This window comes from Parasteatoda tepidariorum, chromosome 3 (genome assembly GCF_982258835.1).
Source record: "Parasteatoda tepidariorum strain Cologne lab strain chromosome 3, Ptep-v5.0, whole genome shotgun sequence".
Taxonomy (NCBI): Eukaryota; Metazoa; Arthropoda; class Arachnida; order Araneae; family Theridiidae; genus Parasteatoda; species Parasteatoda tepidariorum.
The window spans coordinates 90,849,024-90,875,618 of NC_141757.1; the positions used below are offsets into that span (position 1 = coordinate 90,849,024).

Here is a 26,595-nt window from a genome sequence, read left to right on the forward strand (position 1 = left end):
TACGAAAAAAAAGAGATAAAAACTTTCGGCTTTCTTAATAATAGTTCTGCGCCTGTGCGATATAATGAACTTCGAACAAAGGTATTTATTTTTCAACTTGTCTTATGTAATTATTTTATTGAATTCCAGCTTTTATTGTTTTAAAATGATTTCTTTCTTTATACTCAATACTCAGAAAAGAAACTTTTCGCTCTATAAAAGAATATTTCAGTACGATTTCTGATGAGAAAACAAATACAGTTTCATAGTTTCTAAATAAAATGTTATTGTTCTAAATTGCATATAGCTGTTTTTTAAAGAAATGCAAGATTAACCATGATTCACTAATTTGTATCTTAAAATAATAAAATGATTGAGTGTGCCGAAAGAAATATCTGCTAACCTTTCATTTCAAAATCAGAGTTTTTCGAAGAAATAGAAAAATACAACGTTCTTCTGTAAAAAGAATTTCTGCAGTGCTTATTCTTTTGACTCTCGACGGGACGCACACATTCCTCAGATGTAGCTCATCATTCAGTGACAATTTCACACCAGTAATAGAAATTCTAAGGTATCCGACTATTTTCGACAACTTTTTTTTTAAAATATCGACATAAAATTTTTAAAAAAAACTAGTTTATTTGTTTTATTATAAGTAAAATTTATGAAACTAGCAAAATCAACTATCATTATGATTACTTTCCTTCTATATGACCATTTTTAGGTAAAAAATTGAAATTTTTTGCTTATACGCTGAAAAAAAATTTATGATCTAAAAAAAATCATTTGAGAAATTTATTTAGAAAGCTATCAAAACAGTTTTGAATGAATATCTTAAAAGCAAGTTCAAGTACTACCGTCATGTGGGGATACTTTGTGCAGGATTTCGCAGTTTTTGAACTTTGACATGTAAAAAAACTATATTAATTCAAACTTTATTAAAATTTATCTATATTATATTCATAACTGAACTTAGACAAGTGAATTTGATCAATATTGGCATTATTTGTACTTAAAATTTACAAATAATAAGTCAAAACATACCTTGCACAAAGTAGCCCTCAAGTGGGGCTACTTTGCGCAGTGACAGGAATTCAGTTTAATAATCATGCTTTTAGTAAAATATTGATATAAAATAGTTAAAAATAGTTAATTGTTGACATTTTTAATAACAAAAACATCAAGATATGTAAAGATATTAGTTTGCAAATAATTTTCAGCGCTAAAAAACTATTTTTTATAAGGAATTTTTTCTTAAAAAGAGTGTTTATTTCAAAACATTTGAGTTTAAACGAAAGGAAACCATATACATTTTTGAACATTAAAATGGATGAAATTTCAAAAATAATGATTATTACATATTCATGAACATTTATAATATTGATAAATTTGAACATAACATGCTTGAATGAACATGACAGAACTTGCTCTTCAGTTTCTGTCAAAATCACCTGATGTCGTATAAAATATATTTTTATGTGTTAAATAGTTTGATTAGTTCATTAGAAAAATCTTTGTAGAAGAAAAATAATAGTTTACCAGCACTTTTCACGTGTTTCTTGTGAATTTTATTACAGATAGTATTTCTGTGGATTTTGTACTTCCGAGAAGCTTCTGCAATCGACATACCACCAGAAACTGCTTGCAAACATTGTTGCAGCTTTTCTAAAGTGTAATCATGGTAGTTTCTCGTTCAAGGTATTTTTTTTATAACGTCTGACAATTTTCCTGTCGAAAAAAAACGAATGAAACTTTGCACTTTGCCCCACAGTGCATTTTTTTTTTCATTTTCCGTTTATTTGCTATTAATTTTCAAATTTTTTTCACGCTGATATGATATAATTGTTTATTAATATATAAATAAAATATTTTGATCTTACGACAATTGTTTTATCAACGTCTTTGCATTCCACCGCTTAATTTCCACACACACTTTTCGACGTCCGATGTTCTCGGAAAGTTGTTGACATTGGATAAACAAAACACACTCTGAGATTGTTTTAAAATTCGAAAAAAATATTGTAGTAATAGAGGAGACTTCTATCTTCAAATTCCGCTCATTTTTAACGTGAAAAAACATAATACTGAATAGCAGCACTTGAAAAGTGCCAAATTCGAATTTGCACAAAGTAGCCCCCGCTGCACAAAGTAGCCCCACATGACGGTACTGATTTAAGGATCAATATAGTTGCAAAATATTGTAAAATATAGTATTTCTAAAAATGTCTACATTTGTTCTTGCGGAACAAAAAGCATACAAAACGAAATTCTACTTTTTTTTCTAAGTCTGTCGTTCAAAACATGTGTGCTATAATCATAAGCAATCATGAAAAATTTCAGACAACTATTTTAAAAACAACATGAGATATTGTGTTTAATGTAGTGTAATATGTGAAAACAACCTGATTTTGAGAAAAACGCATTAAAAAGACTTAAAATCATTAGTCTATCCACTGATATCACCTTGCACAAAAACTGCAATAACTTTGCAAACATTTTAATTAAAGTACGACAAAAGTAAAGTATTTTTTGGAAGATAAGATTACTGGAATTCTAAATTAATTTATAATAAACTCAGTTTCGAACATTTTGTCCAAAATAATTTTTTTGCCTAGTCAATAACCTGTAACCTTAAGTCGTAAGAAGAAAAACGAAATTTTCCTTTCTGGAATGTATAATATCTAAATATTATTTCATTCAAAAATACAAACTAAATTTTTAACAAATTATTTAATGTTTAATGTTAATAAATGTTTGATGGTTTTTTTTGTTTTCATTGTATTAAATAAAACAGTAGAATTTATAAATAAGATCTTTGATCAAGTTCAACAATTGTTTTTCGAAAATTTGTATGCGCAGCCGGAAATTTAAAGTTTTGGTTATGCGTATGCAGTAGTAATAGAAACTGGGAGAGCGTTTTAATAGTTTCATTATTCAAAATGCGTAACTTTATACGCATAACTATGAACACTATGTATAACTTAATGTGTACAGTGTGTGAAATAAAAAAAAGAAAACACGCTCTATCATAAATAATTTTTTTTTTATAATCCTTACGATCTAGGTTCACGTTATAGCTAATTGATCAATGCAGACGAAATTTTAAGTTACAAAATCAGACTTAAGAACTTACTTGAATTAATATACCTTTTTCAGATGGATTTGGATGTAGCAGCTATCTGGAAAGTACATATGGCCCCAATAGATTGGTCAGGCAAGAGGTTGAAACTATGGAAACCATAATTTTAATTTTACTTTTTGTGTATGTCTCCATATCTCGAGAATTTTTAAAGAGTTTTGCACTCAATTATAAAACTTGTTTATCTAAACACAATTCCAAGAAAAAAATGACTTTTTGGGAAATATTTATAAATTTCAAAATGTTTAATTAATAACATAACACTCACTAAGCTGAATTGTAAGGTATAGAATTTTATGCATCAATTTAAAGAATGTCATTTCTCAAAAAAATAAAAAGTTAGAAAGAAATAGGTTGAACAGTTCCTGAGAAATCGATTTCTTAAAAGTCTTATTTTTACGTAGTAGTTAGGAGTCATAAAATATTGTCTGCAATAAAAAATTATCGTAGTTGAAGTCGAATCATTAAGATTCAGTCCTGTAACGTGAATATCTGGTTTTTATATTATAAATTATTCAAAGTGCTCCTTTTTTTTCGCATTGTACAATGATCGTTATTTTTTTTTTTGCAAGACGAGATTACTTTTTCATTATCTTGTTAGGTTCTCAAAAAGTTTCAAAATCATAAGCTTTTTAATCTTATCGAGCTCAAAAAATTAAAGAAGCATTTTAAACTGAGCAATGGTCCATATTGCATTTTGTAAATATTCCAGTCTCGTGATACAAGGAAAATTTATTGGTATGTACACTGACAAAAGACATTGGACATATTCTAATTGTTTTCATTTCAAAAAAATATTAGTTAGAGAAATTAAACACCTTGCTCTGCTTGAAATAATTTAATTGAAAAAAACAAGATATTTTAAGCTTAAATAGATAAAATTTTAATACGAATTATTTTTATTTATTTTATGGTACATATAAGTGCTTTTCTTTCAATACCTCTGTAATCGTGATTAAATCAGTTTAGTTACAGTAGGTAAGGTGCAGGTAATCGGAAAAATATATGTTTTTTTTTACAGTTTAACATATAATGCTTTTATAAGACTGTCTAGTTTACTTTTAAAAAAAATTCGTTTGGGTGATTCGAAGAAATCCCTGCATGTAATGAATGAGATTAGATAATTTAGCTGCTAATTTTTTTTTTTATTTATTCAGTTTTTTTACTACACGACTTTATGCTATTTTTAATATAATAGAATTTATTTTCTAAAATTATAGTAAAATATCCGTTAGTAGTCAGTCCATCCAACTGATAATAAAGTTAAATGTAAATAACTTTATACCTTTATGGTTTTGAAACTATTTACAACTAGTATAGTTAAAATACTATAAAATGAAATAATACTGTTTTTTTTTACCATTTGCAACTAGCATGGTTTCAGAACTGTGAAAAAGAAACTTAGTTGAACAATGGAGATAATTTAGAAGCTTTATAGTGCCGCCATCTATGCATCGTATTTTAATAGCCCAGATTTACAAAATGGGAAGTACAGGACAATGGAAACTCTTCATGGGTTTAAGGGAATGAGGGAAATATTTTGATGTCATTTTTGAGACTGGACCACCGTTCTTCCGGTCATGAGATTGACAGATTTGTACGATTATAATATATATATATCCAGATACAAGGAACTAAGTTGCTGCCTTGGGTGTGTCTAGTCAGTGTGATAAAACTTTGGTTGTTTAACCATTTTAGGTAGAAAGCATTTAATGAACGGTTTTTCTATCAGTTAACAGTTTGAATACCTTCTTTTTTTATCGCTATTTAACTGCTTGAATATAGTAAAAAGAAACGATATAATATATTGTTATTTAACCCTTTTGACAGAGAACTGTCTCACAGTGCTCTAAAAAGCGATTTAAATAATATGTATTAAATCACATATCTGGAATTATAATCACTAAACATTATTACAATTGAAAATTAAATTTGTTTGAACAAAACCTATGAATAAGGCTGTAATATGTACCAAGATGCGAGGTACTAAGTGGCTTTATTGGATAGATCAAGTTGGTGCGATAAAATTCTGGTTATTTAAACTTATTGGATGGAAGCCATTAATAAACTATTTATCTCACAGTTACAAATTTGAATATAATCTTATCTATGGTAATTTGACTGTTTTGTTTGAATATGGTAAAATAACACTATTAATAAGTTTTTATTAAGTTTTTATCTGAGAAATTTCGAACAGTTTAGAAATATCTTTGTACCAAAATTAATACAAACAAGAAATATTCTTCATTTTCATACGGAAATCTCTGAGCAAAAGTACAACTAGCTGTGTTTCTGACGTGGAATCGCTTCTACATATTTTATCATTATGCCTACGTGTAGAATCTTTTCATAAAAAGAACTCTATAGTTGAATTTTGTTAATGTAAAAAATAGTCAGCACTGTCTTAGTAATAGAAAGAAAAGTGATGAGATTAATAGTTTAAAAAAAAAATAATTTATTCTAATTTTTTTCTTTTCTTTTCTAATGGATATTTTTTCCCTACAAATTCAACGCTTTTCGTTGGTTGAAGTTCTGCGAGATATCTCGCTTGAAAGAAATGGAAAACGGAACGATTACCAAACATTTCCAAAGATAAATAATGCAACTTGAAACTTGAGATGCAAAAAAAAGTAAACTAAATTTATCTACAAGGTGAAATGTGAGTAAAAAAAAGTTTGCCGGAACTCAATTTAAAGCGACAACACTTAGAGATCGAGTTTCTGTAATGGGGGACACGCGTCTTTCTAATAGACTCAAGGGACACAGAGGAGTGTTTTTTTAGGCCCCAGGTGTAATAAAAACTTGTTTCCTTTAGGAGAATTTTGAAAAGTAGGATTTCTTTTTTTTATTTTTTTGTAACAAAAAATAGGATTTTTCTTGTATCTGCTCTCTTTCTCGTTATAGTGAGAGGGAGAAATCGTAAGCAGTGCTAGGAAAAATTGAGGACTCGAAAAAAGTTTTTGAAAATAGTTTAGGCGAGAGACAACTTCATCAATTATCAGTGGAGTTAGACCAAACTATTAAGATGTTTTAATCTCCTCCTATTTAAAACTGGATATAGTTGCAAGATATGTTTTTGAAAAAAGTTCATCGATGTTACGCGTTCATAACACGATAAGGTATTTAATTTGAAAAGAACAACTAATATATTATGTTTTAAAATAAATAAAAAAGAATTGTAAAAATTAAGAGCTAGATTAGGTATATCCAAAGTATTATTTTACTACACAATGCTCAAAATAGCAAAATATCAACACATTTCATAGCTTCTTGGGACCCATTCTTAATTAAAAAGGAGAACTTCACCTGATATATAACTTCACCTGATATATATATATATATATATATATATATATATATATATATATATATATATTCAAAATGAAGAATAAAACAAAGAAAAATTATAGACATATGAAAAAAAGGGGGGTAGGAAATAATAAGTAAAAAAATAACAAACAACATATTATTTAAAAAAAAAAAAAAAAAAAAAAAAAAAAAAAAATATGTGAAATTTTAATTAAAAAACCGGAAAAAAAGCCGGAAAAAAAAAGATATAATCTTTTCTTCAGCCCACACGATTATATCCACAAAACAGAGTGCTTTCTGATATTGTATCAATAAAGCCAAAGCAAAATATATTAATACAATAGTGTGAGGAGCACTCAAAAATTTTTTTATAAAACAACAACATAAAATTAGATCATAAAAAGTAAAAATAACATGTAAAAACAGATAATAAAATAAAATAAAAAGAAAAAACATTAAAAAGGGGGGACTATAAAGCGAGTAGCAAAATCATAACAACTTACATGGACAGAAATTTTTCAAGAATGATTTAAAAATGTTTTCGCAGAAAGATTGCCAGATTACAAAATATGAAAACAAAAGATGAAAGCAAAAGCGCAAATCAAGTGTAACAAGAGGGTTTTAAAGTGTCGTTCTTACTGCACTGCTGAAGTGATTTGTTATTCTGAGTTTTGATTTGTTAGTTACCAAGGATGATCCCGAAATGGATGTGCGCATGGTAATATTATACTGGATAATTTCAAAAATTGATCATAAATAGTTTTAGAAGATACATGTTTATTTAAGAAAAAATATAAAATAGAAAAGAGAAACATAAATTGCCTTGCAAATAATTTTAGCCGCGGATTTGCACGATATGGATTAGCACATAGAAAAATTATTTAAATTATCAAAGAAAGAATTTTAATAGATAATTTTAACACGGATTTGCCCGAAATGGATTTGCACATGGAAAATTGTATAAATTAATAAAGAAATTTTTAGCAAACAATTTTATCCACGGATTTGCCCGAAATGGATTTGCACATGGAAAAACTGTATAGATTAACAAGGGAAATTATTTAGCAAGGGAATTTATAGTAAATAATTCTAACCACGGATTTGCCCGAAATGGATTTGCACATGGAAAGATTAACAAAGAAAAAAATTTTTTAGTACATAATTTTAGCCACGGATTTGCCCGAAATGGATTTGCACATGGAAAATTGAATAAATTAATAAAGAAATTTTTAGCAAACAATTTTATCCACGGATTTGCCCGAAATGGATTTGCACATGGAAAAACTTTATAGATTAACAAAGGAAATTATTTAGTAAAGGAATTTCGGTAAATAATTCTAACCACGGATTTGCCCGAAATGGATTTGCACATGGAAAATTATATAAATTAACAAAGAAATTATTTAGTAAATAATTTTGGCAATGAATTTTGGCCTGAAATGGATTTGCACATGGGAAAATCATAAAAATTAACAAACAAAAAAATGTTTAGAAAATATATCCACCAAAATATACGATTAATTCAATGATTTTATATAAAATTTTATTACATTAGTTGGGTATCCATTGTTTTTTATCAGATTTTGAAAGAGTTTATCGATTTGTTTTTTGGATAAATAAATATTACTACATATTCTTTTAATTCTATTCATTTCATTAAAAGTGGTATTTAAATAGATACCACTTATTAGATGCTCCTAGAAACATTAGAATTCCAAGTAACTAGTTTATTAATATTAAAATTAAAATCATTTCTTTTATCGTATAAATCAACAAAGCAGATATTTTCAACTTTCATAATACCCAAATCCAAAAAATTGAAATTAATATTATCATCATGATTACGAAGTAAGATCAATTCCTCAGGGTATATATCACTCAATAAAACAGTAAAATCTTGGAAATTAAAGATAATTAAGTCATCAATATATCTAAAAACAAATTTAATACTCGGAGTATAATTTTTTTCATAATAATGCAAAAATAAGTTAGCTAAGAGAGATGAATAATTAGATCCCTGTGGTATTCCATTAATTTGAAGAAAGATATCCCTTCCATTGTAAAGATAATTACTAAAAAGACAAAAATTAATCAGAATTTCCCAATAATCAAAATCGCAACAAAGGATATTTTTAAAATCATAGTAATAATTCAAAAGGACATCTTTTAGTTTAGAAAGGGGAATGCTATTGAAAAGATCCTGGAAATCAAAAGTCGCAATAGAATTAATTTTATTATGTTTAATGAAATCTAAAATCGGTTGATTATTAGTGATTATCCAAGAAAAACCTTCTTTAGTAATATAGTTAATAATCTTATTTAAGTAGTTAGAGAAAATGGTGCCAGGTTTAGTTAAATAAGTATTAGACCCACATGTAATAGTTCTAAATTTAACTGGAATTTTATGAAATTTAGGACTGATAATTAAGTAAGGAAATTGTATATTGCTAATTTTAATTTTTAATCTCTTGTAAAAAGCTAAAATTTTTTTAATGGCAATATTATTATTGAAATTACTAAGTTCAAAATTTTTACTATTTTTTAATTCCGTGTTTAAAAGTTCCACATAGAATTTTTTACAGAATATAGCACAATTATTGTTAGCTTTGTCTATGGGAGTAATTACAAAATTTTTTTGAAGTTGCTTAATTGATTGAACAATTTTAGAAAAATTTATTGAATTGTTATTCTTATTTAAATCATCCTTATTATTGAAAATAAAGTTTTTAATGTAATAATAAACTCCCCATTTCCATTCTGTTAGCATACCTAAAGGTAAAGAGAATTTATTTGATATCTTTAAACAAAAACTATTGAGATCATTAAGAAAGTATTTTAGAATCTTATTGATTGATATATGGTAAATGGGTCTAAATTTTGTGCCTTTTCTCATTAAATTCCTAAGTTCCAAGTTTTCTATAATATTTAAATTACCAGTGATAATATGTTTATGATGTTTATCAACAAAATCAAAATATTTATCCTCCTCACAGTGACATTCATAATCGGATATATTAATACTCCCTAAATTTTTGCTTATATCATTATAGTTAAAAATGGTTCTACCAAGAGATTTGTTATATTTAAAACTTTTAATTATGTTAAATATATATATATATATATATATATATATATATATTACAAAACACATAGAAAATGGTAACGCACACAATATAACAGTCAATCAGATTTGGGAATGAATGCGATTTAAATTTTTAATAATTTTTTAACTTTTCATAAATGATGCTGGCTGAAATTTCTTAACAAAACTTACTAAAGCTTTCCAGCTAAAGCTTTTGTTTGTAAACTTATTTGACACTTTTCTCAACAGGTAAAGTATATTTTTAAAACAGGTTATCCAGCTTTCACGACAATCGTAATTGAAATAGGATATCGAAATTTTCGAATGGCCTCACCTTTTTTTTCTACGATTTTACCTTTTTCAAAATGCGCTTTTTGTAGAATTTCGAATGTAGTTGGAACGACATTTTTTGCATGTATAGTTTTGAAGCTATACAGATACAAAAATAGCTAGTGTATCGGTAACAAATCATTGAGATTTCTTCTTTTTGCACCAACAAGTTGCACAAATTGGTGCAAAATTACTAACTTACTTGAAGAATAACTTATATAGGATTCTATTTTTTTTTATAACTAAAGAGTTTTTCTGGTACCTGCTCATTTCCTAGTAACAGTGAAAGGGATAAATAATAAGTTTCGATAATAATATTTGGAGAAGAAAAACTTTTAAGCAAGCGAAAAACAGATTTTGGAACCATATTAGAGGGGACTATGTTACATTATATTCATCAATTCTAAGTGGATTTAAATGAAACATATAATATATCTTAATCTCCTCTTTTAAAAAGAATATATTTCCATTTCTTTAAATGAATATGCTCGACAGTTTGTCCTATTTTTAAGACAATATATACAGAACATATTTTTTTCTATTTTCAAAATTAGGAAGCAGAATATTTCGTTTAAATATTAAACGGTAGCGAAAATTCTTATATCTTGCATACAGGTTCATTGGTTGAAGTTTTGAAAGACCCATTTGTGTTTAGTTGGGTGACTCCGGCTGCCTTGATTTGCGGTATTGCTTTGTAGTGTATGTTCTAAAATCCTATGTTAACTCGATGACCCGATCAAAAATTCTATCTTGGCATAAGATTATGTTGTCCTTCTGAACTTTGTTAAAATTTCAAAATATTGATGACCGTAAAGCCCAGTTCAGGAAAAGATAGAGTAGTCTATAGCAGATTCTTCAACCATTAAAATTTGCTTTTAGAAATTGAAATAAATTGACCGACAGTTTCTCTCTCACATGATTTTCGATCCTTTTCTAAAAATATGTATGACAATTCTTGCACCGTAATAAATTGAATAAAATGTTTCTTAATCTTTTACATTACACTGCATTGTTCCGAATAAAATTACGGTAAAATATACCAGGACTCATGATGCCAGCCCTTCTTACCATAAAATCCATTTTTGCGGAACATGTTACGGAAAAAATATGATGTAATGTAATTTTTTCAGTAATAGTTATCGTAAAATCACTGCATCACTATTTAAATAAATATTACTGTAAAAAATCTCGAAACATCTCGATCGTATATTTTGACTTCATTATTGATAAAATGAAGTAAATAACATGATACAAGTAATCCTAATTACAAATTTCAGATGGGTATGCGGTAACGGTATAGTATTTTACGATAAAAAAAGATTTCATTAATCATGCACACAAAGTCCCGGTACTTTATACTGTAATTTGCTCTGGAATTTTTGACAATATATATCCAGCCCGCCGACATTTCTCACAATAACATAGATCGGTACTCTGTCTACAAACTATAATTTACTGCTTGTTAACTGTTGTTTATAATAATTAAATTAAATTAAATGTATATATAAAATCTTTTTTATCTTCGTATTTACGTTATTATTTTTCTTTCAGAATATAGTGAAATAACGGCTGTACTAGGCTCAGAAATCCATATTCCGTGCAATGTAACAGCTTCCCTACCAGATGATCAAGTGACGTTGATATTGTGGTACAGAGGCGATTCAGGAAATCCAATTTACAGTGTCGACACTCGGCCAATTCATGGTGGTGAATTTCCAAAAAAATTTGCCAATAAGCATTTAGAAGAACGTGCAACTTTTAATATAACTAGAACTCAAGCAACTTTAAGCATAAAACCTGTTAGAGAGAATGATGGCGGTGAATACCGATGTCGAGTTGATTTTAGAAGATCGAGAACAATGAATTCTGTTATGAAAGTAATCATAATAGGTAATTATGCTAAATATTAATGGTTTGCATGAATATAAAAATATTTTTATTTTCTTTAATGTTTTTCAAATATTTATTTCATTAATTCTGTGATGTTTTGACCATGGAAGTATAAATAAGATTTAGAGTGCACTCTACTTTTTTTACCATAGTTTGTCTAAAGTAAGAACTCCACTAGCCATTTGTCTGGACCCGTGGCGGTGACTATGGTAACGAGGTATAACTATTTCAAGTTGGGGTGTGGGGTAATTGCTTAGGACTGGTTTTGGCTTGGGTAAACGAGAGGAAGGGAATCTTTTTCCTCAGTCTATTGTTTTATCCCCAGAGTGAAGCTGCCCTCCCTGAAATGCGCTGTTCTTGTTTCCATAGCAGCTGACGTAATTAAATCTTGTGGCGGGGGGTGTTGTAACCACGCACAAACTATATAGTTTTCCTCATAGAGCATATTGATTACCCCCCAGAGCATATTGATTACCCCTCAGATGCTTTTTCCTCGTACTTGAAACACAGTTTTTAAATAAGTAATTCAGTATACTTATTGTACATATTTTTTAACAGTAAAGATTGCTGTAATGTCTGAAAATACAGAGAGGCCTATCTTGGTGCTTCAATAACATATTTTGTTAATTAAAAAATACAGAAAAATATAAGTAGAAATATTTATCCTTATAATAATAATTCAGCGATGTTTTGACTCGTGGAAGTATAAATCATTATTCGTTCCCCATTCTTCCTTATAGCCTTTGCCGTCGGCAATATTACTTACCCCTAGAGAACAGCCAAAGAGGTTTTTTACTCATGTATCGAACACATTTTTTAAAAAAATAACCTATGCTATAGTATTCATTGTAGCTATTCTTTAAGCAGCATGGATTGCAGTTACGTCTGAAAATATAGAAAAACCAATGTTAGTGCTTCAAATATGTATATATTTTGTTTAATGAAAAAAAAATACAAATATATATGTATATAGTTTTTTTTAAAAAGTAATGCAAAAATGAACAAAATATATATTGCACCGATTATTATATTATTATTTATCTTATAAAGATTTTGCTATAAATTTTGAGCAGACATGCAACTTTAAAGTTGGAATATCTTAGAGGATAAGATAAAAAAAAATAGGAAAACATGCTTTCACTACGAATAAAAAAACTAAGCTTTTCGAAATGTGGTAATTTAAAATAAAAATTAAAGAATAGAGAGTCATAGCTCTATAGCTCTATTCGCTAAGATACATACACTGGAAACCGTAATCCATTTGAAATATTTTATTAACTAAGCAGCATAAAAAACGAAAATCACTTTTCACAATTTTTCTCAGAAATTTTTTTTCCTCATTTATGATTACTTTAATCCCTATTTTTACAGTAATTCAATTTTGAAAAATCTATACAAAATTAAAACTAAAAAAAAAAAACATTTTTCAAAGCTTTTTATTGTGGATATTTATAATCTTAATGAATAGAATGAGAAATAAATCACAAACATAGGTATCTGTGCTCTTTTTTATTAAGTGTTATAATGTCATACAAAAAACTTTACAAAGATCTGGATTTTAAAAGTGCTAATACTTTCATACGAATTTATATTTTTTGAAAAGCTGATATAAAATATTAGTTGGTACCAGCATTGCTTCATAAACTCCTTTACAAGTTTTTTTCTGTGTTTTTCAATCTGGACATTCAACATAAAGCTGTTTTAAAAACAAGGAATTATTTTTTTAAATAAATATAAAATCAGTTAAGGAGATTTATAACATTTTACCTCTCCGCAAATATTAACAAATGAATAACTAAATTGTTCTAAATGAAGTTCTAAATTGTTGTGCTCTCTGTTCCACAGTAAAATAATAGTTAATGGAGGTCAGTCATTCTTAGGCGTTGCCTTCATGGACTTCAAAATGTTATCGATTGTAAATGATTTTTCGCAAGTGATTTTGATTTCACTCAGTATCATTTTTTTGGTGCGGAAAGGAAACTTGTGTTGGCTCAATGAAATCGGATCGATGAATAAACTATACTGTCAATAAAACTAATTCCCACTGAAATAATTATGTCTTAGAACATATTTACCAAAGATGAAAGACTTTACTATTTTAAATAAATAGCCAATTATGTTTTTTTTAAAGTCTGCATGTAAATTTATATCATAAAACTTAGTTAGCTTTAATAGCTTGCTTGTTTTAGAGGCTTAGTTTTTATTTTTTTATTTTTTAAATAACTTTGTATAATTATGATTTAACTTACAACCCTAAAAATCATTGATAGCATCGTCTTAAGTGTAGTCTACAACATAGGGTTATAGATAACAATTATGTTTTTTGCTTAAGTCTGCCAGTAAATTTATATCATAATTAGTTAGCTTTATAGCTTGTTTGTTTTAGATTTAGGTTTAGTTTTTTTTTCTGAGATAACTTTGTATAATTATAATTTAACTTACAATCCTAAATATCATTGACAGCATCCTCTTAGGTGTACTCTGCAACATAGGGTTATAGATCTTTTTCAATGATTATCAACAAAAAAAAAGCTCTCTAAATGAGCCTCACGAAAAATTTTGAATAGGGTAAACTAACCAGTGAAGGAACACTTAAGCTTCGCTTGCCTTTTAAAAAATCATATTAATTTCAAAATTCGTAATTTCAGTTAAATGGCAGTGTCAACATATTTGTTACTAATTGCAAATTATGCAAAAAAATTGTAGAGAACTTACATAATATTGTTTTAAAGTTTTGGAGGTTCAAATAACAAGTAGTAAGAAGACCCAGTGAAGGAACAGCTCTTACCAGTGAAGGAACACAAAATTGCCCAGTGAAGGAACACTTAATTTTGGTTATTTTTTAATGCTCTTTATGAATTTTTTAGCCATACACATATATAAAAACAAGACTATTTGTGAAATTATAACATACAAGTACTTGTAAAATGCTAACTTTTTTCTGTAATCATGAACTAGAAATTAAAGTGATGTTAAATACAAAAAAAATAAAAAAAATCATTCTTTCTTATAATTTGACAGTCAAATCTAAATCATTGTGTCATCCGATGCTGTTTATTATCATTATTATTTAATCACCTTTTTGTTTACTCTTTTTCCTCTTATTTCTTGAAGCTTTTTTTTCCTTTTTAAATATTTTTTCTTTCTTTTTCTTTTCCACGTTCTCTTGTTTTAACTTTTTTTAGATCTTTCAGCCTCTTGAAATTTTTGCCACTTCTCTGAAGTTAGTGCAAAAGGTAATTTATTCGTTTTTCTTCTTATTTGACCTTTCTTTTTATCATCAATATTTGGCCAATGTAAATGGTTCTTCCAAACTTCTTCTGATTTTTCAGCAACATTTCTAGAATGCCTTTCTCGAAAATAGATGGGGGAAAGGTGTCTTGAAGTTTGAGGCAAATCCATCTCTTGTTAACATATATCTAGAGGATCTTTAGAAGTACTGATTTTACTTATAGAATCATTTCTTTTTTTAACTAAGAAAAGATCAGCATGAGGACTCATTTCAAATTCGATATCTAAGATGCATTCATTATCAATACTAGCTTCAGTTCCTAAGTTTGACTTAACCAAGTGGTCTTCTTTTAATACGTACTTCTTCCATATTGAAAAAAGTTAACTCTGTTTTTTGTTGAGGAGCTTGCTTTTAAATTTTAACATTGTAAAGCAGTTTTTATAAATTATATAATCACGTTGCTATCCTATAATGATAGCTTATTAGGAGTTCTTGGTGCAAAAGCCAGCGAAAAAATGTTCTATTAAAATTTTTATGATTATATTTAATTAGTTTTCGATTTTTAAACATAGTTTATTAAGTTGCTTAACATTTGATGTAACTACACACCCCATTAATAAATATAAATTATAATTATTTCATAAATTAAGCTATTAAATTAACATTTTGAACTGAAATTATTTCAGGAATTATTCATACAATTTTTAACAAAATTTCGGTTGTCCTCTATATAGCAGAATTACTTATCCTAGAGTCATGTAAAATCATATTTCACACATTACTGTTCATTCACTGGAAGTATTCCCAGTGAAGGAACATGCCTGTTTCTTCACTGGTTAGAAGTTGTTTTTTGTCTTTTAAACAGAATTTTGATGTATAATATGACTAAAAGTACAAGAAAATTAAAAAATTTCTTTTATTTTCATTAACTGGGAGAAAAACCCAGTAAAGGAACACTTGTTCCTTCACTGGGTTTTCATCGTTTGGTGATCCAGTGAATAAACACCCCCTTATCTCAGTACTTGATTATGCTATGGTGCTTTAAAAAAATAAAACGTAACTTCAATAACTATATTTTGAATTCTCTTTTTCACAGTGAGAAAAATAAGACTACTACATGCAATTAATTCCACTTCAAACATATAAATACAAACACTCACCTTATAATTTTTTCAACGAAACAAGGTGTTGCAGAGATAATAACTGATTCAAAAAATTTTCCAGAGAAGTCTATTTGACCAGGTAATCCAAAATATTGCTAGATGACTTCCTATTGTTTGACAGTACGCTATTGCTACCAATCAATCTAAAAAAAAAAAATTTCAAATTCTTATTTTTAATCAATATATATGAAACGTTCCTTCACTGGGTAGTGTTCCTTTACTGGTTGGTTTACCCTACATTTGAATATATTTACTTGTTTTGTTAAAATTTTTTTGTTTTAATAATTATGCGTGTTTCCATAATTAACCTCTTTCGCATTTAGCGCGAAAGATTGTCAGGGCGCTGGGAAAGGTTTTGATTCTCTCTCTCAATGTTTTCTTTAACACAAAGTCTATGGAAAAAATTCCGTGCCCCCCCAAAAGTGGTCGTAAATAGAGGAGGTCGTTTACATGGAGGTGGTCTTTCCTGGGGATTTCACTGTATAATGAATAATAGAGGCAATTTGTTTTCATGAAACGATCCAACTTGCATTTCTACTACCGTTTTCTTGTTTTCCAAATACGCAAATTTTGATTCTATGCAATATTTAATGGTTTTTCATGTTATTATTTATTTATAAATTATCCATTTTCATTGCCCTTATCAACTCTGAGTTGAATTTATTACTAATTTCGAAATGTCTTAGTACAGCGGTTTCAATTTGTTTTGGCTGTGGAATCCGAAATGATCGACCTTCTTTTGGCAGATTGACCAGAATTCATGAATAAACTTTATCAGCAAAAATGAATATATTACTTAAATCAAGACCAAGTATTTTGAAAATATGTTATGATTTAAACTTTAATAGTTATTTTGAAAATTTTTAGTGAGTAAATGACGAATGAGATTCTTTTATCATGTAGTTTTATCAATATCAGTCTTAAAATTCTGCTACTGGAAAAAACATTATTTGGAAATTTCTTTCATTACAAGCATTTCAAATAAGTAATTTCCAAAAATAACGGAAATATTAAATAAGTAACGGGTTGTTAATTTGATATTGGAAAATTTAATTACCTGTTTCCAAAATTTATTTAGCTTAAAAATCTTACTTTTGGAACCCTATTTACATTTTCACGGAACCATAGGTTTCAAGTAGCACCATTTGGGAACCTCTACTTTAGTGCATAGAAAGTCAAGGTAGTTAAGGAATGGATGCTTAGTTTTAAGTCAAGCAAGACTATAGCAGCAAATCTATATAAACAGGGAGATAGAGAAATATTTCTTCTGTATATACAATTTAATTAAAATTACTATTACTTTTGGATTTTGCAATGTAATTCTAAGTACACAATATAATTCTGTTTCAGTGAAACATAAAATTCAACCTAATTGAGAAAATAAATTTTTGAAAATTTAATAAATAAGTTTTTAATTGCGATTTTAACGATGTTCCATTTTTGGAACATTGGCAGGCGCAATAACGATATTCAGCTGCGTTTCAGTAGTACTTATCTGCGATCTAGTATTTGTTCAGTATTTCGATCAGAACAAAATATTATTCCCTTAGAATTCAATGAATATGAAAATATCACTTAAGGAAATATATTAACTATTTAAACTTTTTCAAAGTGCAAAATGATTAAATATTGGCGACATGTTTTACCTATTCCCCAGGAATTGCTTTTAAAATACGTCAAGAAGAGCTCATGTCATGCGTTGATGCCACTTTTACAAATGCCTTGATGTCTTTTTTTTTGTTCCTAGCTATTTCAATTCTGTTGGGTCATAAAATGTTCCTTTCTTTTTCGATTTGAAGTTTGGGCCATCACATCTTTTTTTATGTGCACTTGACTCTATGATTTGACTTTCTACTTCATCTTCACCAATATTACTTTTAAAAAAAATTCAGCAGATATGGAATGAAATAACAGGCTCTAAGTTATTTTCCCTATTAAACCTTTGATCACCTATTGAAACTCCTGACTCTAGCAGACAAATATCTGGAATTGCAAATCTGAATCAGAAAATGTTTCTAACAAGATGTCGTTTATTGTATCGTTATTCATCTGTCAGACATGACGCTAAGAGCCCGCAAAACTTGCAAGTGTGAGAAGTAAAAAAAGAACGCAGTTTATAATCCCTGACACGGTAAAAACAAATTTATCATAGAAATAAAATAAATCACATGAATCAGAAAGGAAAAACTAGTAATAGCAAAAATACATTTAATACTACTGTTATGATTAAATTGAAAAACCCTCTTGATGTTAAATTGCAACTCTATCATTGTCAAATTGCACAAAAAATATAATTGCCCCTAAAAGCCATCACTTTATCGGAAAGAATATTCTTTTCAGTAGTTAGAATAGAAGAGAAAAACACAGAGTATGGAAGGGTGCATATCTTGCATTACTTTCTAAGTATTCTGTCATTATCATTAAACCTACAAATTCATGTCAAAATCAATGTTATCATGAGTCACGAATGAATTCATGTCAAAATAAGTTGAACGTAAACACATCCATCCCCCTTTTTCTTTACAAACATCTTTATTTATTTGGAAAAAGCGTCATAACTCCAGCTGAACAAAATGCATTCAAAAGAATTTAAAAAAAAATTTTTTTGAAGGCCAATGTTCCAAAAATGAAGCATTTGGTTTTAAACTAACATTTCGATTTGAAAAATTTAAAATAAAAGCTTGAATTTGATTTCGTAACAGGGGGTTATATTATTCTTTTAAATGATATTAAGTAATGTAGTTATATTACATAATTTGAATTTTTGTAATTTACAAGGAGAATAAGAAATTTTTAAATTATTTCTAAAATTCATGAAAAATCAAATAATTGAAGAAATGGAACCAAATTAAACGAAAAAATAAATTTATCAAGGAATCTTATTCGGAATAATTGCTCATTAATTACAAACTGAAAGTCAATGTTTCATTTTTGAAATATTTTACAAGTAAACGATTAGTTTTTTAGAAATTTTTTTTTTTGAATTATTGAAATGTAAATGTATAGCGTAATTTTATAAATGCTAATGGATTTTTTTTAGATTTTCGGGGAGCAATCTTTATGAAGGAATGTACTTCAAAATTTTAAAAAAAATGCGGTATAAAATGTTTTTGATAAATAAATTTGGCATCTAAAATCTTCATCCGAATAGTACTAAGTTAATTTTTGACTTCTTGATTGCAAATATTTGACGTTTTCAAATAAATAAATTTGCATGCAGTAATATGCATCATATTTCTTAATTTAAAAATATAAATTTTATTTGTAGGTAAGCAATGGTTCCTCTATCTCTATTTTCAAATATTTTTTATTCATCACACGTTTGGAGACAGCATATTTCATAAAATTTACATTTTCAAAAATATAAAAAGATTTAAAAGAACTGCAAATTTTAATTAATAAATATAAATAAAATATTAAAACAATTAAAAATGATAATTCAATTTTCTTAAAACTATTAAAAAAATAAAATCTCGAAACTTTTAATTATTAAGCTACAAGACTATATTAATCGAAATAGTATAAGTTGCATCAATAAGGATAGGATCTTGCCTTAACTTAACACAAATCTACTCGAATTTGTTAGTCCATGAATTTTATAAATGCTCTTTCAAATTAAAATTAACAACTGAATATTAACGCAACAGAACGTAAATTCATTTTTTATTTCACATAAAATAAATATTGCATTCAAAATACAATGCTTAGTGCCTTAAACTAATTTCAAGATTTGACGCACGAATTTCATTTTGAATTTATTTATTTTTTTTAAAAATGCATGCAATAAATATATTAAAAGCAACCGTTATTCATAATTTTAACTTGTTCCTCGAAAGAAAAAAAACGCTATTCCTTCTTTATAAGCATAAAAGTAGTAACATTTTTTCAGTCACTAAATTAATGGTCATTTTTATACAAATATTTATTATTGTAATTTATTTTCTTTAGAGGACTGACGTCTCTTTCTTAACTTTAATTATAACATACACACGCACATGTATGAAATAAATTACTTTTACCAGAAAACTTTCATTCGAGGCAAAAGTTAGTGGCGTGTTTATTTTCTGTATAACTAAGTCGATTCATCACTGTCACAAAAACGTTGCTTGTGAACGTTGAATAAAAAGAAAAATATTTGGTGGAGAACTGAGATTAAATCAAACGTCAAGAAAGAAAGTCTAAACAAGAATTCAGAGACATTCTGTTCCCCCACCTTTATTAGTTTTACATAAAAAGGAAATACTTTAACTTTTTCATAATTAAATGTACACGTGTAACAAACTTTTCCTTGATTTCAATTTTAAAATTATGTATGCAAAAGAAAGCATTGATACATTTAAAATTAATAATCCAATGAAATCAAACTATCTTTGCTAAATAAATGATTGATGATCGTAAAATGTTCTTCATTGAGTGTAAAGAATATATAACCTTTGTAAAGAAATTATATATATATATATATATATATATATATATATATATATATATATATATATATATATATATATATATATATATATATATATATATATATATATATATATATATATATATATATATATATATATATATATATATATATATATATATATATATATATATATATATATATATACACTGTATACATATATATATATATATATATATATATATATATATATATATATATATATATATACGTATATGTATATGTATATAAACTACAAGAAACAAGTAAAAATATACTTTACTTGAGACGAAAAAAATATTAAAAGTTAAAAATAATTGATATTAATATAGCCAAAAAAAAATTAGTTCATGTTTCCTTAAAATCCCCTCAATCACTTTTTAGAGATGGAAATCCAAATCCATTGAATAAATAAATTTTAAAGCAGTAAAAGTTTATTTTTGAGCTATAATTCGTTACTTAAATTAGCATTTGTACTAATTGGCAAATTTAAGATCAGGCCCATGAACCATTAAGGCTAGTCCATGAAGATCCAATTATTAGATCAAGAGTAAAGTTAGTTAAAGCTATTACTTCTTATTTTGCGCATTGTACATTATATTACATTCCTTATTTCATACTAAAAGAAATACAAAATTTCTAGATAAAGTTGAACACATCATAGTACACTTATGGTTAACAATTTAGCACGTTCACCGGTTTTATTTCTGATTTAGTTCCTATAATTTTATGATATTATTAAACAATTAAAAATACAAATCAATATCAAATTTGGAAACCATGTGCATGAATACGCTAGTTGTCATCATAAACACAATACACAAGCATAATATGTTTTGATTATATAGCAAACGCAAATAAGCCAATGGTAAAATTAGACACTGAAAATGAAACAAAATGTATGGCTAAATTAGACACTCAAAGCGAAAAAGTTGAGCAAACAATTCATATTTACTACCAACCACGCTAATCTATCATTTCAATAAACGTGTTTACTTTATGCCATTCGTCTTTCGTAAAGTTTTCTTCAATGAAATCCGTTTCAGTACAGAATTAATAGAATACTATCATCATCTTGATGAATATCGATCATAAACAAAAGTAAAAAAAACTTAGATTACTGTATTCCTCCACTTGAATCCAGCCCACTTCATAAATCATCGAAGTCTGCGTACCCACAATGAATTGTTTTAGGGATGAATTGCGCTTTTATGTAATTGTCGCTTCGATAAAATGTGTGTATTACAAATTGCTGACGAATTGTCCCTGTAACGAATTGTACGCGATAAACTACCTTACGACGAATAGTACGTATCAAATTGAAGCAACACCTAAACTTTAAAGCGTACAGGGATTTAAATAAGATCTCACAATAATTCAAATTATTGTAAATATTATAAAACAATATTCCAATCAATATCTAATTCAAAAGCCAGCTAGTTGTCATAAACAAAATAACCATGTATAATATTTATTGAACATATAACAAACTGAAATAAAACCAATGATATGCATGACAAAATGACACGCGCAAAACAAAAAGTTTAGCAAACAATTTATAATACGCTGACTACGGCATTCAATCATTTCAATAAACGTGTTTACTTTATGCCATTCATCTTTCGTAAAGTTTTCTTCTATGAAATCCGATATTAATGTTCAGTCCAGAATCAATGGAATACCATCGTCATCTTGATGAATATCGATCACAAACAAAATTCAGAAAAACGTAGAGTAGTGTATTCCTCCGCATGAATCCAGGCCACTTCATAAATCATCGAAGTCTATGATCATCCTTAGGCGGAGTTATCGGATTGAAAGAATTATTGAAGCATTGAATAGAATTATATGGTTCGAAGAAAGAATATTCCGATTCATTCACGATGAAGATCAAATAGATGAAAGTCAACACAATTTCTTAATATTCCATTATCTGTGCAATGACATATTGGAAGTTTAACCGGATTATATTTAGACATTATATTATTTTTGACGTTCGAATTTCAGCTGGAAAAGGTGAAACAAAAAGAAGAAACATTTCTACTATGAATAAAATTAGAATAAAAAAATACATATTTTAAAATTTTATTTTTAAAATAAAATTATCTTAGAATTAACAAAAGTTTATATCGACTTCATAGTCAAATCATTAAAAAAATAATAAACTGTTTTACTTTCATATACATGGACATGTAATTTTCAAACCGCCTCAGAAGACAATGGAATTCGTAAAGTCAAGTATCAAAACAAAATATTTTATTGAATACAATTAGTCTTTAAACAAAGGATTCTCAAAAAACTTTTAGGCACAACCAAAATTTCAAATATTTAAATGGGATACGGATTCACTTCCAAATGATTTTCACATGTGGTAATGTAAATTCTCTCATGGATTTACTTTTAAAATGAGTGTTTCATTATCGTTAAATAATAATTGTTTGATCTAACGAAACTTTTTTTACCAAATTTCGCTATTTAAAGTAAGAAAAATCAGCGAATAAACAATTAGTTGAGTAAGAATTGACGGTTATTTAAAAAAGAACTCTGTAAAACTTAATTACATTCATGTATGATAATTTAGAAAAAGAGGTTCAAGATATTCGAAAAAATCAAAATAATGAGTTTATTTTATTGAAATATTTGAAATAGTACCACCAAAGACACCAAGTCCAAAGTTTTGACTTTCATCACTGTTAATATTTTATTTCATTAAAGGAGTTGTATAATTAAAACCTACTGAATTTGCGGTTGTCAACCAACCCAACCCAATAGACAAAGAGGCTCCTAGATTGAATATGGGGACAGAATTACCTTTTAGAAGAATATTTGGGTAGGATAATCGATGCATCGTTAAAAAGAATTGCAAAAACCTTATCTGGTTTGCCCGACGGCAAGAGAGCACTAATGCATGTAACGTATACCAGTTGAGAGATGTTTTACGTCAACAAATTAGTTTATGCGAGCCGTCAAAGATATTTTTATCAACCATCTGTATCTGGGATTCAAGCGTGGATTACCTGAATCAGAAACAAATGATATGTCATTTGAGTTATTTTGGTTAACATAAAACTCTTGATGGTGATTATAATACAGAAATTGACATCATTTAACATTTTATTTTGTTGACAAAACGTATCGTCTGCTACACACATTCCCAGCAAGTTAGATCATTCAACATACAATTTTTATAAAAATCTCTCAGAGTAAATTTCCACCCTGACAAATACCGCACAGCAAGCAATATTTTGTTAAAACACAGATAAACAATAATCTCTTGTTTCATAACTTAAGGTCATTTTTAAACACATATATACGATTTCTCGCGAACAAAGATACAGAAAATATAAATTTTTCCTGAATACATTTTTCTAAAAAGAAATTTTTTCATATGTTTGATAGGGCAGTTATTTATTTCTTAAGTAAGCAGTCATCCAATCTATGTACAGGGTAGAATCTTCGACTAATACAGCCGCAGCCATGTATTATTGGCAGGAGTCAAATTGGATTTCACTCTAATCGTAAAAGCACTACTCAAACATTATATAACTCCAATGCCCATTACCTAATGAAAAGCCAAGCTAAAATTTCCAGTCAAATTTCTTTTCATGGTTTTGAAACCATGGTAGTTGTAAATGGTTAAAAAACCGTATAGTATTATTTTAAAGTTTTTTTTAAATTATACTAGTAGTAAACGTTCTCAAAACCATAAATGTAAAATATGTTCTTTTCCGTGAACTTTGCAGTTAATGTGATAGACAGACTGCTTCCGATTATTTTACTGTAATTTTAGACTGAAAACTCTAACGGTGTGCCTTCAACAGAGCGAAAACAAAAGGTCTAATGAAGGGGAGCCAGGAAGTAATTCACAGAACTCTACTAACTTTATTTCTGATGAGTCTGTTGGGAATATATTCCAACATTTTTGCTGAAATTTTCTATTTTTTAGTTCTCCAAAATTTTGCGTGATACTGGTGACGATCAATTTTGATTCGCGTGAATTTTTATTAATTTTTTTTTTACATTGCACTGCTACACCACGTCTCTCATCATTTCCAATTTTTAGTTATTGCATTGCGATTTGAGACTAAAAATAATTTTATAACAAACATTTTGAAAGCATCGAATAATATTTCATAGAACAATATTCATCGAAATTATATTGACCAACCGCATTACTTTCGAAGTCGAAATAATTATCAAATGTATTGGCGAATTTAAAAAATTTATGAAAATTGATAAAATAAAATTGAAATTTAGAGGTAACGAAAGGTATAATGTCGCCTTTCATAGAATAATATTCTTACATTATTGACATATTACAACCTCTTACAAGTCGCTATGGAGAAAAAGCAATTGCTTCGACAATTTAAATATCTATGTTGTATTCAGTTATAATACATGTGAAAATCCCATTATAAAAATTACCCCGAATTAATTTTTTTCTGTGTTACCTTACAGTACACTAAAATACTTCATTTATAAGTGATTATTTACGGAGAAATTTGAGTTCATTTAGAGTGATACTCGGCAATCATTAAACTCGGCAATCTTATCATTAAAATGTGTACTACGCAAAATATTTCATCGTTAAAATGGGTCCTTCAACAGAGTATTTTATTGTAGAAATGAACCCTTTGCAAATTACTAACTGACTCATCTCAATATTTTCCATTTTAAAAATTATAATGGTCTTCCCAACTATACAGACGGTAGAATACTTAAATAAAGAATTTTGTGCAGGGTCATTCCTCATGAAATGAAGTCTCAAAGCTTACGCCAATTTTAAAATAGCATCTATAAAAGGATATGATCTTTGCGTTTCTTTTTCCTTACAAAAAGGAGTTCAGTTTGGCCCTTTAGAAGAATCTGAATTAATTAATGACTTTGATTAGACCCTGATTAAGACCCTTCCCAAAAAAAGACATTGATAGTAAGGACTTCATTCTGTTTTTTTTTTGTTGATTTAAGATATTTTGGAAACATTTTTCACAGATTTACAAAAAAGAGGACTTTAAGGAAATTGGATCTTTTACCATTGGATTCTGATTTTTCCATAAAAATATAAAAGCAGGATCCTATTTACTGAAATTAAAAAAAAAACTTAGTAGATTTCTCTCAATTTTGCAATAACAGGCGTTTTAAAATAAATCCTTTTACAATAAAATATTAATAACCAGTTTATATTGTTTATAGCAACAATTTTGCAATAACAGGCGTTTTAAAATAAATCCTTTTACAATAAAATATTAATAACCAGTTTATATTGTTTATAGCAAAATATTGTATGTGGATCAAGATTTTACAAATATGTGTTAATTTGGTCTAGGTGATTAATAACATTAAAAAATTTGTTAGCTCGAGCAAAAAAAAATCATCATTTTTGAACTTCAAAAGATTTGGTTTCTATGGGAAAAAGATACAAAATAATACACAATTTGTTTTTCCATACCAACTCTATAAAATAAAAACTAAGTTGTTGCTAATGGTAACAAATAACAGTATTTTATCCAGTAAAAAACACAGCTCTATAAAAATATTATTTTAAATCTTCAGGGTACTGAACAATCGTTATTTCGTTCCTGATCAGCCTAAAAAAAATTTATATATAACACGTTCTTGACAGGGGTTAATAACACAATTAAAATCTTCCAAGAATGATTATGTATAAAATGAATAGATACCTAATTTCATACTTTGAAACTAAAATCAATTCAAAAAAATCAAGATACAATGCATTTGACTTCATTAAATTAAAATTTAAAAATATAATTCTTTAAAAGAAATTGGGTTTTGTTTAAATAGGACCTAATTTTAAATTTATATTTTCGATTTAGTTTCATTTATTTATCTCGTTTATTAAAATATATCTATTATTCAACATATATTAAAAAGTAAAATTGCAAGATAAAATATAAGATTAACTAATAGTTTAAAATTTACGTACCTTTTCTTTTCCCTGAAAATCTTAATCGCAAAATTTACAAGGAAACAAGATTTTAATATTATTAAGTTTAACTAATCACA

At 27.4% G+C, this 26,595-nt stretch overlaps 1 protein-coding gene across 5 annotated transcripts in view; it reads left to right on the forward strand.

Annotated features, from left to right (window-relative positions):
* Positions 1 to 26,595, forward strand: part of LOC107456176 (adhesion molecule nephrin) — a 169,772-nt gene that overhangs the window by 107,421 nt on the left and 35,756 nt on the right. For all 5 annotated transcript variants that reach the window (XR_001585683.4, XM_016073961.4, XM_071182967.2 and 2 more), the window contains exon 2: positions 11,391 to 11,729. Coding sequence is in view for 4 of the 5 variants with exons in the window: in XM_016073961.4 (XP_015929447.3) it covers positions 11,391 to 11,729 (339 nt within the window). In the remaining variant the exon portion in view is untranslated. The remainder of the gene's footprint in view (positions 1 to 11,390; positions 11,730 to 26,595) is intronic.